At 43.4% G+C, this 20,129-nt stretch overlaps 1 protein-coding gene across 4 annotated transcripts in view; it reads right to left on the minus strand.

The window, feature by feature from the left end:
- Positions 1-11,009: 11,009 nt before the first annotated feature.
- CEP350 (centrosomal protein 350) overlaps positions 11,010-20,129 on the minus strand; it is a 132,188-nt gene continuing 123,068 nt past the window's right edge. For 2 of the 4 annotated variants that reach the window (XM_073571357.1, XM_073571355.1), the window contains exons 31-38: positions 19,518-19,678; positions 17,758-17,885; positions 17,583-17,650; positions 16,204-17,468; positions 15,710-16,120; positions 15,475-15,621; positions 15,250-15,372; positions 11,010-12,752 (exon numbers count right to left, since the gene is read on the minus strand). In XM_073571357.1, coding sequence (XP_073427458.1) covers positions 12,588-12,752; positions 15,250-15,372; positions 15,475-15,621; positions 15,710-16,120; positions 16,204-17,468; positions 17,583-17,650; positions 17,758-17,885; positions 19,518-19,678 — 2,468 coding nt within the window. In that variant the 3' untranslated portion in view covers positions 11,010-12,587. Of the gene's footprint in view, positions 12,753-14,812; positions 14,878-15,249; positions 15,373-15,474; positions 15,622-15,709; positions 16,121-16,203; positions 17,469-17,582; positions 17,651-17,757; positions 17,886-19,517; positions 19,679-20,129 lie in introns of all 4 variants that reach the window. The other 2 variants (XM_073571358.1, XM_073571356.1) reach the window with 2 other exon arrangements.

Raw genomic sequence — 20,129 nt, forward strand, 5'->3', positions numbered from 1 at the left:
CTCCATAGACAAATCCTTTTATCTCTTGTGCATCCCTTATTTTAGTGGCCAGAGGTTCCACGGCGAGGGCAAACAGCAACGGAGACAACGGGCATCCCTGCCTCGTACCCCTATGTAATGAGAAACTATCAGATAATTCATTATTCACTCTAATTTTTGCCGTTGGAGAGGAGTATAGCAACCCCACCCACGATATAAACTTGGGCCCAAACCCAAGGCCCATCAAAACCGACCATAAGTACTTCCATTCTACACAATCAAAGGCCTTATGGGCATCCAAAGACACTACTACTCTCTTTCCAGCATTTTCGGCTGGAATTTGCATATTTAAATATAGCCTCCTTAAATTGATTGCTGTAGATTTATTGGGCATAAATCCCGATTGATCTGGGTGGATTACTTTATCAATCACGTGGGTCAGTCTGTTGGCCAAGGCCTTCGCCAGAATCTTTACATCTGCCGTAAGGAGTGAAATTGGTCTGTAGGACTCCGGATTCAATGGGTCCTTATCAGCTTTAGGAATGACCACCACAATGGCCTCTCTCATAGATGTAGGTAACATTCCCCTCTCCAACGACTCATTAAATACCTTCTCCAATTTGGTTATTACTTCTTCATTAAAAATTTTATACACCTCTGCCGGAATGCCATCCGCCCTCGGGGCCTTATTTCCCGCCATGTCCGCCAGTGCCACCCTCAACTCCTCCGCTGCAAGCGGCCTATCCATCCATTCTCTGTCTTCATCCCCTAGTCTAGGAAGCTTAATCGCCCTCAGATACCTGTCCATCTCCTCTTGACCTTTATGTACAGTATCTTTGAGGAGTATAGCTCACTATAAAATTGTTTAAATACATCCAAAATTTGATCCCCCTTTGTAACCACATTACCTTCCTTAGATTTAATTGCATACACATGTGAGGATTCCCGTTGTGCCGAAGCTATCACAGAGAGCAGGTGCCCCACTTTTTCACCCTCCGCATAGAATGCCTCGTTCTGAAATGCCCGCCGTCTCTCCGCCTTACGGATGTGAAGTTTATTAACTTCCGACTGGGCCGCTCTCATGCGGGTCTGAGTAGCTTTAGTACACTGCGCACCCAATGCTTCCTCCGCCGCCCTTAATTCCTCCATCACTGCTTCATCTAGATTTTGAGACCTAGTCTTATATCGAGACACTTCTCTGAATAAAATCCCTCTCAAAAACGCTTTCATAGTATCCCAGACTACATGACCCTCTGCACTACCTTCGTTAATCCTAAAGAATTCTCCCAGTTTGGGGTTCTTCTTTACCTCTCTCACCAAGGCTCTCCTCCCTCACGATTGCTCAGTTTGACTGGACGGCCAAGTCTAGGAAGACTTCTGGTGGTCACAAACTTCTTCCATTTAAGGATTATGGAGGCCACTGCGCTCTTAGGAACCTTGAGTACTGCAGAAATTCTTTTGCAACCTTGGTCAGATCTGTGCCTTGCCATAATTCTGTCTGAGCGCCTTGGCCAGTTCCTTTGACCTTAATTTCCTTCTATGACGGAATCACTGATTGGGTGGATCAAGGAAATGCTGTAGATATAGTATATCTTGACTTCAGCAAAGCATTTGACAAAGTATCTCATACAATCCTTATTGAAAAAATGACTAAGTATGGAATGGACAAGGCAACTGTTAGGTGGATTCATAACTGGCTTAGTGATCGGACCCAAAGAGTGGTCGTAAATGGCTGCACATCCAATTGGAAGAATGTCTCAAGTGGGGTACCACAGGGCTCTGTCCTGGGCTCTGAATTGTTCAATATCTTTATCAACGATTTAGATAAAGGAATTGAGGGTAAACTGCTTAAATTTGCTGATGACACAAAGCTAGGAGGGATAGCTAATACTAGAGAAGAGAGAGAGAGGATTCAAAAAGATATAAACAAACTGGAGAAGTGGGCAGCAACTAACAGAATGGTTTTTAACAGGGAAAAATGCAAAGTACTACATCTGGGCAATAAAAATGAAAAAAGCATATACAGAATGGGAGGAATAGGGCTAAGCAACAGCAAATGTGAAATAGACTTGGGTATACTAATAGATCACAGACTGAATAGGAGTCAACAGTGTGATGCAGCAGCAAAAAAGGCAAATGCAATTCTAGGATGTATTAACAGAAGCATACAGTCTAGATCACGTGAAGTCATTATTTCCCTATACTCCTCTTTGGTCAGACCTCATCTGGAATATTGTGTCCAGTTTTGGGCACCACATTTTAAAAAAGACATCAACAAACTGGAGCAAGTTCAGAAAAGAGCGACCAGAATGGTGACCGGTCTGCAAACCCTGTCTTATTAGGAAAGGTTGCAGGATTTGGGAATGTTTAGTTTGCAAAAGAGAAGACTGAGAGGAGACTTAATAGCTGTCTACAAATACCTAAAGGGCTGTCACATTGTAGAAGGATCAACTTTATTCTCATTTGCACAAGGAAAGACTAGAAGCAATGGGATGAAACTGAATGGGAGGAGACACAGATTAGATATTAGAAAAAACTTTTTGACAGAGTGATCAATGAGTGGAACAAGCTGCCATGAGAAGTGGTGAGTTCTTCAATGGAAGTCTTCAGAGGCTGGACAGACATCTGACTGGGATGATTTAGCGAATCCTGCTTTGAGCAGGGGGTTGGACCAGATGGCCCAGGAGGTCCCTTCCAACTCTACGATTCTATGATTCTTATTTGGTCTGACATGCACTGTGAGGTCTTATATAGACAGGTGTGTGCCTTTAAAAATCAAGTCCTATCAGTTTAATTAAACACAGCTGGACTCCAATGAAGGAGTAGAACCATCTCAAGGAGGATCGCAAGGAAATTGACAGCATGTGACTAAAATGTGTCCGATCAAAGGGTCTGAATACTTATGACCATGTGATATTTTAGTTTTTCTTTTTAAAAAATTTGCAAAAATTTCTACTTTGGTTTCTTTCAGTCAAGATGGGGTGCAGAGTGCACATTAATGAGAAAAAAATAGGGATTTTTGTGTACTCACCGTAAAATCATTTTCTCTGAGTCAATCATTGGGGGACACAGGACCATGGGTGTTATGCTGCTGCCACTAGGAGGACTCTAAGTGAAAAAACAGAAAAGTTAACTCCTCCTCTGCAGTATACACCCACCCACTGGCTGAGATTGAACCAGTTTGGTAACAAAGCAGTAGCAGCTTTAAACAAATAACCATAACAATAACCCTGAATTATGTCAAGACTAAGAACGAAACAATAAGCCAAAAGGCTATCAGGGTGGGTGCTGTGTCCCCAATGACTGACTCAGAAAAGAATTTTACGGTGAGCACACAAAAATCTCTATTTCTCCTACGCCTCATTGGGGGACAAAGGACCATAGGACGTACTAAAGCAGTCCCTGAGTGAGGAGCAACACAACTGCTAATACCCCATGTACCACTGGCTTACAGATATGGTACTGCTGGTTGCAGAATGCGCCTGCTGAAATCTGAAAATGTATGTGATCGTTTTGTAAAAGTATGTAAGCTGGACCCAAGTCGCAGCTTTGCAGGTCTTATTCTGCTGACGCCGGTGTCGACCGGTCGAAGAGGCGTCCACTGCCCGAGTAGAATACTCCTTACTCTCTACTGGGACAGGTCTGCCCCTGTCACAGTAGGGGTCCTGAATAGCTGAGCAAATCCACTCGGCTAGTATGGCATTTCAAGCGGCTAAAGGCTTCCTATGCCCCTCTGGAAGCCCGAACAAGACATCTTACTTGCGCAAGGGAGATGTCCGTGAGAAATACCGTCTAAGAGCCCTAACCACATCCAGAGTGTGTAGAGCTCCCTCGATATGATGGACTGGTGCCGGACAGACTGAAGGCAAAACTATGTCCTCATGAAGATGAAAAGAAGAAATAACTTTTGGCAGAAAAGATGGTAACGTCCACAAAATTGCCTTGCCGAAAAACTAGGAACGGAAGTTGGCAGGATAAAGCCGCCAACTCAGACTCGTCTGATTGACGTAATTACCACTAGAAAAACACACTCCAATGAAGAAAAGTTAGTGGCACGTCCTGCAGTGGTTCGAAAGGGAGTTCCCACAGAACTCCGAGGACCAAGTTAAGATTGCATAATTCCAACATTTATAGGGAGGTGCCACGCGGGAAACTACCTGAATGAACAGCTTCACCTGTAACCTGGTGGTAATCTTGCATTGGAATTAAACTGACAAGGCTGAAAATTGTCCTTTGAGCAGACTAAGTGTGAGACCCGACTGATTCAGATTGCAGGAATTCCAAAATGGAAGGAATGGAGAACACCAGAGAAGATAATCTATGGCCTTGCTCCATGAGAAGAAAGTTTTCCAGGTGCGATGAGAAATGCGTATGGGCATGGGTTGCCTAGCAGTAATCATGGAGATTACAGAATGAGAGAATCCAGCTTGAGCTAAAGCCCAGGATGCAACGGCTCCACCATCAAAGACAGGGCCTCGGAGCTCTGTGTACTATGCCCGGCGTGCCCAGTCCGGGCGACTAGGGACAATGGTAACCCCCTTTTTTTTTTTTTTTTTAGTGTTCTAGATGACCTTTGGTAGCAAAAGAGGTATGGGAAATATGTACTGGAGCCGAAACGGATGCCAAGGCAGAACCAGAGCGGCTGCTCCAATGGCGCATGGATCTTGTGATTAGGCAATGCCCTGGGGAACCCTGTTGCTTAGCCCTAATGCCATGAGATCCCCAACTGGATTCCCCAGCGACGACAGATTTGCTGAAAAACTCCCTGATGAAGATACCATTCTCCTGAGACAAGGTTCTGGTGACTGAGAACAGTCCACCGCCCAATTCACAATGCCCGGGATGTAAGTCGTCAAGATGGCTGAATGGTTGCTCTCGGCCCAACGGAGAATGTGACTCACTTCGTGCCTGGCCTACTAGCTGCAGGTACATCACTGGCAGATGATATATGCCACATCTGTTGTGTTATAGGGTTGGAACCTGATGGGATGACCCACGAGGGTATGATGAAAAACTGAGTTGGCCAGCCTGGACGCCCGCATTTGCAAACTGTTGATGGGGAGACGCAACACTCGAATGGACCAACAACCCTGTGCCGTGTGGTGACGAAAAAACTGCACCCTGGACAAGAAGATTTGTGTCGATGGTCGACTAACCAACGTACTGGGTGAAAAAACCTTTTCTTGGTTTAAAGAGGACTTCAGCGTCCACCACCTGAGGGTCTGTTTGACCCGCAGAGACAGACGGAACCGACGGTCGAGGACGGGTTCCTGTCCCAAGGTAACAACAGCGCATGTTGCAAAAAAGACCGAGATAGAACTGTCTGAACGGAACCACTTCCAGCGCCGCTACCAGTTTTCCGCGAATCCCCATGAAGATGAATGGGAAATAATCCGTGCACCTTGTAGTAAGGCAAAAAACCTTTTCTGGAGGGAGAATGACTAATCCGCGGGAAGTGTCCTGGACCATTTCCAAGAAGAAAATCTCCGGTACTGGAGAAGACTTAATTTTTCTCCAGCCCAGGCGAGGTGTATCCACTGTGATACTTACAGACCCCTCACAGCTTGAAAGGGGAGAGCCCTTGATTAATGGGCCGTCCAGATGTGCAAGTACCACCACCCTCTGAGCGTGAGGATGCCCGCAACGAGTCATTGTGTGGAGGGTTTAAGGGATCTGGCTCCCTTAGTCCCAGACATTCTTGGCCTGGATTTCCAGGTACGGCTAGGGCTGTATGAGACTTGGGAACTTCTGTTTCCATGCGTGGACCGTCTAGATTCAGACAAGAAGGTTGTAGAACTTCGACTGGAATTGTTGATTTCGAAATGGCTATGTGGCCTTTATTGAGGAAGGGATTTACTGTTCCCTACGGTAATGTAAGATACGAGCTGGTCTCTCCAAATAAGCGACCAGTCTGGTAGGGCAGAAAGGTTAACGGTCTCTTGGAAGTGGAATCTGCTTGCCAATCTTAGAGCCATGGGGCCCTTCTGATGGAGATTGCATCTACAACTGCCTGTGCAGCGCAATTGGCCTCCACTAAAGCGTTAACTACAAGGTCCCCGACCTGAGCTGACTAGTGACCATAGCCTTAACTACCCACGTCGCGGCGAAAGATGGAAAGAGCGCCGCTCCTGAAGCCTCAAAGACTGAGCGAGCAAGGTAGTCAATTCGATGGTCAGTATGATTTTTGACTGAGGAACCATCAGACAAGGATAGGAGTGCTTTGGATGCAAGACACGATACGGTAGGATTCACTGAAGGGGATCCGGAGTAAAAGAGGTATTTCGGCTTTATAGGCCTTTGACCCGTGAACCGTTTATCTGGCCGATCGCTGTGTTTCCAGACAATGTCCTTTAAACTCAGGATTGGCAAATATTTTGTGAATATGTTTAGTCTTTTTAAAAAGACACTACGTGTTCCAGAGGAGATATATTTTCCTCGTCCACCCTCAGGGTCTTGTTAACCGACTCAATAAGGGAATCAAGCTTCTCATGATAAGTTGCGGAAACCTGGACTAAAGATGCATCAGACTCGTACTCTGAGTCATTTGTGCAGTGAACCTCAGGAGATGGGGGAGCGAGAAATGGAACTCGCAGACACTGAAGCACGAGAATGATCAGGGGACGTGTCATTGGTCCTTTTTCTACAGAACTGAGCCCTACTTGACTGAGTACGACTCCTGCTGGTGGACGGTTCCTGACCATCGCCAGAGTCCTCCACTTGACTTAAAGGAGAGAGACTATTGCTTTCGGCCAGGAAACCCAAAGACCGTGACAGGGAAGCAGCCCACTCAGGGAGACTAGACTCAGTGTGGCCGGTGGCGGCAGCGGGTTGCATTTGGGCCAATCGCAGGTCATCCGCGCATAATGGAATATTGTGAGCACGGGCAAGGCTGTATTGCAAGTGGCACATGAGGTGGAAAAAACACCGTGTGTTACTTGTTAGCCTCTTTGGACTCATTTTAGTGAGACTTAGTGCTCTCAAGGGTTAAGGGCAGAGTATGGGCTGCAGATGCAGAAGATAGGGGGTTAAAATCTCCTTCCAAGGCTCAATGCAGTTTACCAGCTCCTGTGCAGTACCGATTAGTCCTGTCCCAGGGGAGAGGCTCTTCGTATTCCTCCAGCTTCATAGCAGTGATGCTGTCACTCGGCGCTGTGCCCCCCGCAGGTGACAGATAACAGGCCGCATAAGAAAAACCATCATGGCTCCCGAGATTAGGAGGGCGCTTCTCGTTTAGGACGAGAAGCGCCAGGAGCGTGGGCAGCGTCATGCAAATTGGGGACTAGTCCGGCTGAAAAGCCGGGGGCTAAATTTCTGCAGCCTGCCGGCGATGTGGTGGCGGGGGGGGGACCGTGACGGGACACAAAGACGACTGCCGCCGGCACCGAGCCAGTGCAGTAAGACGTGCTGTCAGCCCACCATACTCACAGGTATCGATGCAGCAGAGCCAGCATTACTCTTAAAAGGTATCTGCCTCAATCCATCCTCCCTATAGATAGGGGGATGGAGAGCACCCTTCTGTCCATTCATTGTGCCTGGCAGCTGTAGGGCGATGCAGCTGAGTCGATTGTGCTGCGCTTAAAGGAATCTGCCTCAATCCATCCTCCCTATAGATAGGGGGATGGAGAGGACCTGCCATCCGTTGTTGTTAGCCCAGGAGAAGGAACGTGAAGCCGACACTCCAAGTGCTCGCCCTTTGTAGTTGTAGGGAGATCGGGACCGAGTAGGAACCGTTGCCCCAAATAAGGCCAGGCATGCCCCAGTCGTCGCAGGAGAGGGTATGGGGAGGTATACTCCGCATTCTCGCTTGTTGATTGTTCGGGGGAGAACGGCCTCTTGAAAGGGTCCGTCGCCCCTTCACTCCGTTAACTAAAAAATAACTTACAGAAATATCAAAAATTGAAAACAAAAACTGTGTTTTCTTTGGGTCTGGTATGTATATATTCACACAGACATACACTTAAGTATACAGTAGAAGCAATTAGACAATTGAAGGTTAGTACTTGACAGACTTGAATTTTTTTTTAAATAAATTAACAATAAAATATAAAAGTTTAATCACTCCCCTTACACTTTTTCAACATAAAAAGAATGTATTGTACTTAGTATCGCTGTGTCTATAAAAGTCTTGCCTATCCAATGTGGAGCTATTATCAACTCAGTTTTCAGACTTCATGAGGATATTACCATATATAATTTGTATGTAGTTATATCCTAATGAAGACGATTGAAGACTTTGGAACGCATGGATAATAAAACTGCTTTGAATCTTTCGGCTGTCCATCAGCAGTGCAGACGGCCACCTTCTGTCTCTCTACTGGTAAAATGGGTATATAGACAGATATCTATGTAAATAGATATATATCTATATCTCTATGTGAACACGTTTGGTATCGTAACTGCGCTGACGTTGAGAATCAATTTTACCAAACAATGAATACCATAAAAACAAACCCTCCCAAATTGTGGAATTTCACCACTTTCAATTTACTGGAAAATGGAAAAGAAAAATTCTATGTCGTCATTCAAAACTGCAACTCGTCCAGCGAAAAAAAAAAACCCACCAAGATATACTTCATTGTTGACAGAAAGAAAAAAATAAAGTTATACCTCTCAAGAGAGGAGGAAGACACAAAAAGCACCAAAATGAAAAATCACCTGATCGGGAAAGGATTAAAAGTCCACTGCAGTATGATGCCCTAACTTCATTAAAGGTAATCTGTCACATTGTCCAATCTGTGAACATATGGACAGCATGAAGGAGAAACTGAACTGAATGATATTTAGGTTTGTTGGAAAAGAGTCAGTGTAATTTGTATTTTGTTCAGTAACTAATGAGATACATTTTTGTAGTAATATACAGCATTTTCTGGTGTAAATTATAGTGAATATATTGGAATCTGCCCTTCTGCTAAGCCCAGTCCACCCACTTTTTTGAAAGGTACTAGGCCGGCGTGTTAATATAAAAAGATGCTAGAAATACATTTTGTACAAAATGTGACTTTTGTTAGTCGTCGTGGTAAATCAGCAGCATAAATGGACATCATGCAGATACCAAATCTGCAGTCTGTGGATAATTTGCAACATAAAATGACTAAGCGCGTGTTCACACTAGCGGCTTTTATATTCTGTCTCATCTCCAGAAGAGGAGAAACGGAATATATCTAGTTTATTCAACATCAAATTGAATGGATGGTTTATGTGTTCAGATTGTGTCAATTCAGCTGCCACAATTGTGTAACTCGCTGCCATTTTTTTTTCACTGGGAGAAAAAAACAAGTTGAATGGAATTATAAACAGATTGCAGCAGGAACCTTCCCTTTTACATCACTGGGGATTTTTTTTTTTTTTGTAAAGAGAAAACTGATCGGTTTAAAATGGAAACAAATGCCAGTGTGAGCCTAGTCTAACATGTAAAAAAAAAATTCTAGGTCAAATGAATACATAACTAGGTGTTACAGTTACAAATTATCTAGCCATTGAATAGACTGTCTGGAAACTAGAGGTCACACAGTTTATGAGTATGGGTCATATGCCTCCCCCATTTGATTGGAGCTGCTCATGTCAAAGGGGACAATTGAGAGAAATGGAATCAGTGCACGTCTATATTAAAGCCCCCAGTACATATTAAACTGTCATCCATAGTTGCCGATATCGACATGTTTGGTCGACAGTCTATTGTTTATGGGGGCTAAGCACAAGCCAGCCAACCGATTGTCAGGTGAGATGACAATGAGCCTTGCTTGATTTCAGATTGCTTTGTTCTCCTGGGGATAAGCCGTGGCCTGTCAGCGACTTTCTCATAGAGAACAGAAGAGTGCACCTATGTATAGGGGGCTCATGGGATGATAGGCAGTGTGCATGTGACCACCACTCCATGCAAACAGAGGATGGAGACCCCCCTCATTCATTAGAAAGGTTGGCGCTCTCACTAATCGAAGGACAACCCCTTTTAAAGCGAGGGTTAGGGAAAAAAAGCTCAACAGAGGGGTCAGGTTTTGTACGTTAACAGCCATTTCACCTGCAAAACTGCTGGACCAAATGTAATGACCATGCAGATTTTTGTAGGTGAAACAGCTCTTCCCCCGCAATAACAAAGGAATGATTGTTGAAGAATTACAAAACTACAAAGACTAATGGACACTCATTTTTGACTTTCCCTAAAGCCAATGTCGCACTTAGTGGTTCTGCAAAACTGCATGGCCATTAATAATAAGCACGCCATTTTTTTTTTTTTATTTACTTCTAAAAATGCAGCAGAAAGCTGCTGGTGACTTACGAAGTGACTGCCGAACAGCCGTCCCTCGGACACGCTCAACAAACGAGACACTGGCCGCACTGTCTGAGGGTTATTTCTTGCTTCTTAATGGGGACGCTCATTGTCAGGATCTTGGTGCCCCCTGTGGTCGGAATATTGTAAGAAAGCCTCTACGCATTGCATGTATAGCTTTGCAAGAAAGCAAATAACCACGTTGAAGATACATTGGCCATGAATGAATGCAATATGTCAAGTAGGAAAGAAGCCTTTCTCCAGATATATTTTGGTTTTCTAAAGCATTTGATATTTTGGATCCAAGACAATTCAATGCATCCTCTATTATAGCGAGGCGAGGATCTGCTCCAATCTATACTTGTGGAGATCTGGACAATTATTTTAGGACTAAATTGCACCCTCTTCTAGTTTATTGGCTGCATTTCTCCTTTAGGAGCAAGAAATGTTGCATGTCAGCTCTATAAAGAGTACAATAAAACAGTTCTTGGACTGTAGAAATCTGATGTTCCTCTTGGTAACGTACAGTGTGATATTAGGAGTTTTATTTTCCGAACACCTCGTTGGCATCCAAGCACTGTGCTGGGTAGGGTTTTTTTTGTGTCAGACAAAAAGAATACCTAATGAAACTGAATATCCTTAGTAATTAAATCTGCAATGGGCTGGGTGTAGGCAGCTTGCACATATGAAGCAAATCCACGTTACTCCAGTATTATTAGCAATGACTCCTAAAAGACAAGACAACCGCACCCAGAGTCACAGCTAAAGCCAAAAAGTGTATAAATCACTATTTATTTACAGCTTTACTTTGTTACTGTACATTCCTGCAGGTTATTCACAAGGCTATACAAAGCAAGGGACTGTACAATGCAGCATTTTTTTGGGTGACAGGTACAAGTGGCCCCTGAGCTGAATCCAGCACTGGAGAAATAGGGAGCCGATACAAGTGCAGGTCTCTCCCCTGCTACAGAGAAGGACACACTAACAACGATGCAGCCTGATGTCACAGATCTACATGTGCCGCATGTCTTCGTGGCATCTGGAGTGTCACTAGATGCCAGCCCCGGATGTTGTGCATACAGCTCAATGTGCACTAGCTTGATAATGTGCCGATACGGTAAAGGATTTATTACAGTCCTTTTGCCTTGGCGATACTTTTTCAGTTGCCTTGAACTTGCTACAAGGAAAGGCTTAATACTGTCAAAATAAAAAGTGAGCCCAGTTCTCTGGCTGTGGTCCAGAGCACGTCACACGGAGCCAGTAATGACCTGCTCACGGCTCCCAAGGTGCAGGTCATCCGATATCTTCTCCTCGCCTTCAGTTCAGTGTATTTCATGACGGGTCCTCTAGGGGAGCGCTGAATTAAGTGTTTTTGGACAATCATGTCTACCTCCTGTGACAGCAGCAATAGACTAAACATGTCCTAAAGAGACACTAACGCAATGTGCTTGGTAGCTCTTGGAAATTAGAAAGACATGATTGGAGTTTTAGGGAAATCATGAAGCGTTCCTCTGGATTACATTATCCTCGGTCATGCAGAGCAGCGTATAAATAAGAGTGAACGTTGTGAGTAACTAAATATACTGTAAATGCAGCCCAATAGCTTCATCGCTACTGAGCTGCTTGTACAATGGGAGGGAATTAATGCTAAATATTTCACATTATCTTCATCCTGGGAGGATGCACCTTTTTTTGATAACTGCTTAATGATAAATTAGCTTACACAATCATCCTACGAGTAATACATGTATTTGAAGAAACTTCTTTCTGATGCCAGCGTTCTGAACTGGGGAGACTGCCATCACCCTTGCATCGTATTGTACACCCAGCAATTCAAGTATTGCAAGAAAGTAGGTAAGGACACTTGATGAGGCGGCTTTACACACCCATGTTAGGTTACATGGTTTATCAGTATCACACCCTTATGCACTGACAGTGAACCGGTCACATTCCCACATATGGTAAGTCGCTCAAGCCAAGTTCAGTTTGCTGATGGTCACTACAAGCTGCTTGCACTGTAAATGGTCTTTAAGACAAAGTGTCACAGTAAGAGGCTGATGAAGTCACTACTGTTTCTGATCCTTGAAAATTCATAAATAATTTAAAATCAAGTCCAAACACATAATAAAAAGTATTATTAAGTCCAAAACTTTCTAGTTAGGGGAGGTTTGGGTGCAGTCCTCCTTGTTTTTTCACTTTCTCTGATCAGAGAACAAGGTTAACACTTCTAGGCCTGGCTCGTTGTTGCAGGAACAGCACAGCCCGGTGTCTTCATCCCGTTTTGTAAGGGGAACTGGTGCATCCACAGTAATGTGGCCATCAGAACCTAGCCAGTTTGTATTCACACACTGGGGCCCTGGTTCTTCTTGCTTTGAATGCCCTGGAGAACCTCTATGGTGTCACGTATTAAGGCCTCAAATATTCCATCAGCCAACTGCATTTTCACAAACAGCTCATCCTCATCATAGTTCACCCATTGTGCCTCTTCCTCGTGCAGCTCTTGTACCTGGCAAGGAGAAAAATTCACAATTAGCAAGAAAATGCGCTTTGCAGAACCCATGTACGGTCCACTTTACCTATATTTCTATACGAATCGCACTCAAATAACCCATAACAGCAGCAGGACACTATGTTTGCAGGTCCTGCACACACATTTTGTGACCAAATGCAAGAGTGAATATTAAAGGGCTGAATACTGAACAGAAGCCTGAATCCTTTGCTGCACGTGCATATTAAAAGTGATAAAGAAGTTACCACACCTTGATATACAGCTTCACAAGCAGAGTAAAAATAGCAGGAGCTCCTGCAGTGATGCAACAGCCGGGATGAGGAAACCTCTACTCTCAGCTGTTTAATGCAGTCACTAGCAGCTACAACATCTACATAGTTAGACCTCACTCACATGTCAGTTTTTTTCACATATGAGAAAGTGACCAAGTTTCATCAGAGAATTTTGTTTTGAGTGTCATCAGTATTTTTTTCCTATGCAACAGTCCATGGAAATCAGACTGCACTCAAATGCTATCAGAGTGCGGTGCAACTTTTTTCATGAACCCATAGAGTAGCACTGCAAATTCTGATCACACTCGGAGCAACATCGGACATGCCTCCATTATTTTGCACAGACCACTCACTCCGCAGAAAATCACGGACATGTGAATTACCCTGTTCACTATTGTAGGTACGAATGCTATCCGTGTTTTCCACACACGAAACTGACGTCTGAATGAGGCCTTAAACAGACTGGTGAGACTTTCAAAACATTAGATGGTTAGAAGATCATGCGCTGAATTGAGTGTATTTATCTGATGAGTATAGGCCCCTTAAAGCAAATCTGGCATCACACTGTGCAGTCTTATTTAAGGACAGCATATTATAATGACAAATCATTGGGCTATTAGACCAAAAATGTCAAAAAAATCTTATTGTGCCATTTATACAATAGCTGGTGAGAAAGAAGACAGATTTCCTTCTCCCCTCATGAAGAGAGTGGAAACAAACTGCTATAGACTGGCTATTATTATATGCTGCCAAGAGAATGGGGCATTGATGAGCTTAAAATAAGAAATGGTCGCATATTCACCTTCCAGCAAAGACTGATAGCTCTAGAAGAAATACCTGCTACGTTCAGCAGTCACCCGTAGACCTATGGTAGTTGGTGATCGGCAGCAGTGGTCAGGTGACTACAACAGTGCATCCTCAAAGAAACATCAGATGATGTGTTGTTCTAGTTATCCGACCACTGCAGTCAATCACAGGCTGCAGCTGTACTGTGACTTCTAAATGGAGCAGGCTTAGACCTCCAGAGTGGCCTGAGCTGGACCCGCATGGGCATCCATGCCTTATTAAAATACATATTGTTTTTTTTTTTATATCAGACACCCTTTTTATCTTAACTATGGCAAACCCTTTCCAATTACTCTACAATACCTTACAGGTTTTCAACCAGCATTTATTACTGTGACTAATATATCGAATTGCTTTAAAATGACCTAATTCGCCTTCATCTGAATTATGTTTTAAAGAAGGATAAAAGGAGTAGCACAAATCTTCCATGACTGGTGAAAAAAAAAAAAAGGAATGTACATCATGCTGGACAATGTTATTTTATGGGATGTAGTAATTATCTTTGTTATCTCCTGTACAAGCCTCAGTCCGTCTCCAGAGTTGGTTGCAGGTAGTTCCTAATTGTCATAGTCCACATATACTTGTGTAATAAAAAGTGTATACTACTTAAAATCTTTCTAACAAGATTAAAATTGGGTTTCTATCAATTTGGTTGTGTGGCGACCAGCTTTTATAACAAGTAAAGGAAAAAATGTCCAATTGGACTTTTACCAGATACAGTAGAAAACTTCGTCCATGGGAGGTCTCTGCTATTGCAGATGAGCCCCAATTACTTGTACTGTCTGGTATTGCAGCTTATCAAAAAGTGGCACATTTTGGAAAAAAGGAGCCATGTTTTAACATTCACCCTATATTATGGCGCTGTAGGGAAGCCGCACAATAACGATGGCTCACACCTAAGCAGATGTCTGTATAAGTGCCATCACAGTTCCCACTCACCTCCGGGTGCGGAAGTGATAGGACATGGAATTGCTCTTTATAGAAGATTCCGAGCTCTGCAACATCTGCAGTAGAGAAAACGGACTCCATCACAACTTGCACCCAGTAAACTAAGCGTTGCATCTCTAATCAGGGTTTCTGCAACCTACAGCATGCTGATGTCAAACTACATAGCAAAAACCTGCTGACAGATCCCTTAAATATCAAAGTAGGGACAACATTAAAATTAAACAAGCACCTTATTGCAAGGAAAATGCAATCAATCTCTGATTTGTAAGGGAGGCTGCCTCCATCGTTCACAAAATTGCCTGGGGTGGGGGGGGGGGGGGGGGAGACTCCTTTGAATTTTTATGAGATGCTGTAGAAAAATTGCAACTTCATTCTAGTGATTTGTGAACAAAAACTTGCAGCAAAACAAACAATATTTAGTACTTTACCAATATATGATCCACTCTGTCTCTCTTTTTCCTTCCAAACTTCATCATCCTCTGCCAGTCTGTTTTATAATTTTGCTCTTTTCTTAGGCTCAGGAGATTAAGAACTTCACAGGTTAAAAAAGACTAAATGAGGGAAAAAAAAAAATACAACTCAGTTTGTATAATGGACAAAGAAAGATAGAATAAAAACAAAATGAAACAACTCCTCCCAAATGCAGAAGTTACCTTCACTTCCTTCATGTTACTGTGATCTTTCACTCGACGTGAATAGGACGGAGTTACCCTTACTGGTTTCTTCCACGAAGGCTGAGATCCTCGTGGGTCCGGAGAACATATTTCTTCAAATATATATAACGTCAAGTCAAACAACATCTGCAGAGAACGGAAAGAAAATAAGCAAACTTATAAATGAATGACACACTGAGCTGGAAATTAAATGCAATGGACTGTGAAGCCATACTTCTTTATAGGCACTGTACGCAGGGCTCTCGTCCTCCTTGTTACATGTGAAAGTGTTTCGGATCTCCTGAAGGTTTCCATTCAGCTGCTTCCATTCCCACAACTTATCCGCTGCCACCTCCACCAGCTGTTCCACCTCTGGCACGGTGTGAGGGACAGCAAATATGAGATCTGGTGGGGGCACTGGCTGAACAGACTTTGGTGATGGTTCAAGGCGAGGTGCTAATGTTTTTGGCTCTAACACAGGACCAGAGGAGAGCGGTCGTTCCAATTCAAACTGTTGACTTTTACGGTTGCTCAGTCCAAAATCCTCATCAAACCAATCTGGTTCATCCCCAAGGATGGAAAGGATGCTACGGCTCGGCTCAAATCCTGTCGCTTCATTTTCCCCAAATGCCTCGTGTAAAGAATCCTATTTAAAACAACAAATAAAAAAGTGAGAGACATTGTTCTATATGCAAAATGTGTATCCCACAAACTTTTCCAACTACTCACCAGCTTTTGGTAGTCATCCTGCTTAAGGACCTTTCTTCCCTCTTTGTGCAGGTCACTAATAGCCTCAATGCTGCGCAGTTCCTGATTGCTTTGTTGAATTTTCTGTGCCTTCCCTCTGCGTATACTTTGTAGGTAAGAAACTGTATCCTTCAGGCAGACTTGTAGAAGACTATCGGACAGTGTGCTTACTTCAGGCGCTTTCTTATTTAATCTGGCCTCGCTATGATTTTCAGTCAGTTCTAGCAGAGGCGTTTTTGGCCGCTGATTTTCCTCCTCGGCAATGGGGGTGTCTGTAGTTGTACCTGCCTGCAACTCTTGCTCTATCAATGTCATGTGCGACTCGGAAACACTAGACTCGGAGCTTTTTGAAGATGTCGTCCTTGCTGGGCCTTTTAATTCAAAGTCCTCAATTGGAGAAGTCCTGTCATCAATTTGTTCCTTGGGTTCACAGGAGATTTCCACGTGATTTTCGACTTCTAGTGGAGGCATATGTTCCTCCAGTGAGAGCAATGCAATCTTTTGAGGTGGCGCAAATATTCCATGTAGTGGTGAACAAACAAAATAGCGATTGCCTTCGAGGGAACCATCATTACTACCTTCTGCTTTGTCAAGCTCCACCCCAGCCCACACACCATCCGCAAACAACGTCTCCCCTTTAAAACGAAGCGTGCCAGGCTGCACTCCACTCACCAGGACCCTGTCTCCTAGCCTGAATTCTGAAAGTGGGTCATTAATCTCACGGGAGAGCTGAATTTCAGGTGAGGGAGGCTTCAATTCTGCGATCACTTGAAAGTTAGGACTTGGCGATTTAAACTCACTATGTTCATCATCTCTCTCATAAAACCCTTCAACGGGTACATCCCTCCCTGGTGTGGTAGCGTAGGAAATGTCTATTTCTTCTCGAGGAGTTTCAGACATTGAATACTTAAAGGCTGTGGAGCTCTCAAAATCTTCAGAGTAAGAGTGATCCCTGCGAGGGGAAACATTCTCTTCAGGCGTTTCACTCCTTAGTTTTAGGTCTAAAGCTGGAAGCGGCGAAACAGATCTATTGCTGTGCGTGTCCAGCATGTCTTCAGGGATCTCCGACTGGATGCTTGAAACTGGACTATCATGTGCAGACAATAACGGCTCCCTGACTGTGGAAGAAGGAGGCGCAGCACTTGGGGAATCTTCTCTGGTTGGGAAAGGGACAGATTTATCATGCATGCTCTCAGTCACAGCATCTTTTTCACTTGCCAGTGATTTTTCGGGACTCGTGCTTTCTGCTGGAGAAAACGAAACATATTGTTAAAAAAAAATAAATAAATAAAAACCGCACAAAGAAAAAAAAAAAAGCGACCATACACACAAACTCCACTTATACACAGAGCACTTCTTACCATCAGACTTGGCGCTGACCTCAGTTACATGCTCACGCTCAGCTTTATAGGACGTAGTGCTGTCAGTCCTATGGAAGATTACCAAAAGTTGTATTAATGTAATAAAGAATAATAAACAGAAACGACCATATAACAGACATCAAATATCAAATATAAGAATAACTGATCACTTTACCTCTGGAAGGAATCAGATCGGATGGGGACTGTCTCTCTGGATAATTTTTGGACACTTTTAATGCTGGGTACTGTGCCTTGTTCAACACTCAGTTCTGCTTGTGTCTTCTGGATATACTCATCATAGGACTGAAAATAGTTGGAGAGAAAAGGGGAATAAAATGATTTTCAAGATCACAATAATTGCTATTGAAAACGAGTTAAATCTTATTTGCCACCAAGATAAAAAAAAACCCTCCCCCATTTACTGTACATTAAAATGTGATGGAGAAATCTCTAATTACATTGTGCAAATCACAACTGCTGGTATTAACCACTTCCAGTCAAAGCCAGTTTTATGTTTTATGGCAAACCATTTTTTTCCAATATTTTTTTCCAGCAATGTAGTCGAATGAGGTCTTGTTCTTTTCGGGATGAGGTGTATATCAGTGGAATCCTTTTTGGTACAGTTAACTTATTAAAAAAAACTTTTAGGAATTCTTTAATTGGAGTAGTAAACAAAACTGGTACACTATTTACCATGCTACACAAAATCTACAAAAATAAAGTGCCAACTATATTCTGCTGGTTAGCACGATTATGGTGTCACCATATTTCTAAAGTTTTGTTTTGGTTGCACTGTTTTGATAGGCTGATGTGTATGACGGACTAAGGGGCCATTGTTGGGCTTCCTTAATACTATAGCATGACTGTGGCCTGCCAATGGTTGCTATGGGGGTGCCAATGAGCTGATAGAAGGAGCGATCTCCCTCTGATAAATTCCTCACATGCTACCATTGACTATGGCATCAGAGGGTCTATAGTGCTGAGATCGGCGCTAGCACCCGTCCCAGCAAACCAAGTCGTACATTACAGTCAGCTTCTGCTTCGGATAGCAAATGCACAACGCCTGTGATCGTGCCATCCCTGAGACTTAACTGCAGTAAACTACTTCAGTCTGGAAGTACAATTACATCCATTTGTGGGAAGGGGTTAGGGTAGTATTTGGCCACATTCAGAAGGGCAAGTGTCCTTAGAGTTTCTCAGAAGCAATGTATCGTGCTCTGGGCCTATAACTTCAAGGCATAAAAATTATATATAAAAAATGAAATAAATTCACATTTATGTATAGTTTAGGGCCCTTACATTTTTTTTTTCAGTTGACAAGACTAAAATACAAAGATATTTATGTAGACAAGTATTGAAAAATGACCATCCTGTATTTAACAATCTACAAAGTACGTTATTATTAGGCCTCTTTCACACTTCCGTTTTTTACAATCAGTCACAATCTGCCAGGTTTTGAAAAAAAACGGATCCTCAATTTTTTTTTGAGGATCCGTTTTTTTCCCATTGACTTGCATTAATGGCGGATTGTGACGGATTGCTGTCCGTTGCATCCGTTTTTTGTGAGGATCCGCCAAAAGTTGCTGTCCGTCACCATCCTCAAAAATTTCAAAACGGAGCTTGTAACGTTTTTTTCTCTGGCGGATCCTGCAAACACTGATTTAACCCGAATTTCTTTCTGGGTGCCGGACAAAAAATCTCAATCTCATTCTCTCTCTCATTCTCTCTCTCTCTCATTCTCTCTCTCTCTCTCTCATTCTCTCTCTCTCTCTCTCCTTCCCAGCCAGCGATTCCTTTAAATTTCTTGATTTTCAGGATCCGTCTGAAAACGGATCCTGTGCCATCCGTTCACATCAGTTTACAACGGATCCGCTTGTCCGCCTTTTTGGCGGATTATAACTGATGCAAAAAACTGAAGTGTGAAAGAGGCCTTACCTGAAGTTGTTGAAGTAATATGGCTTCCTGTGCTCGCAATCTTTCTTTTTGTCTTCTCCTTTGCTCTCTTTTGAGATTCTCTACAACGGATTTACGTTTTTTAAGTTCTTCCTTTAGTGCACGTATGCGGCCTTCGATGTCACTTTGATCAGATGTAGCCTCTGAAAAAAAGGAGATTTTTGTGTACTCACCGTAAAATCTCTTTCTCTTAGCCTCTAATTGGGGGACACAGAACCATGGGTATTATGCTGCTGTCCACTAGGAGGCGACACTATGCATAATCTGAAAAAGATTAAACTATGGCTCCTCCTCTGCAGTATACACCCCTGGATGGCATCAGCCTTCTCCAGTTTTGTGCAAAAGCATTAGGAGGAAGTTAACAGAAATAACATAACCATTCCTGTAATAAGGCCACCATGTACGAGCTCAAAGAACAATATGAGAACTCAACCGTAACAACGGCCCGTAAGGGCAACAGGGTGGGAGCTGTGTCCCCCAATTAGAGGCTAAGACAAAGAGATTTTACAGTGAGTACACAAAAATCTCCTTTACTCTGTCGCCTCATTGGGGGACACAGAACCATGGGACGTCCCAAAGCAGTCCCTGGTTGGG

This window comes from Dendrobates tinctorius, unplaced genomic scaffold (assembly GCF_039654945.1).
Source record: "Dendrobates tinctorius isolate UK_male_01 unplaced genomic scaffold, ASM3965494v1 ptg000029l, whole genome shotgun sequence".
Lineage (NCBI taxonomy): Eukaryota > Metazoa > Chordata > Amphibia > Anura > Dendrobatidae > Dendrobates > Dendrobates tinctorius.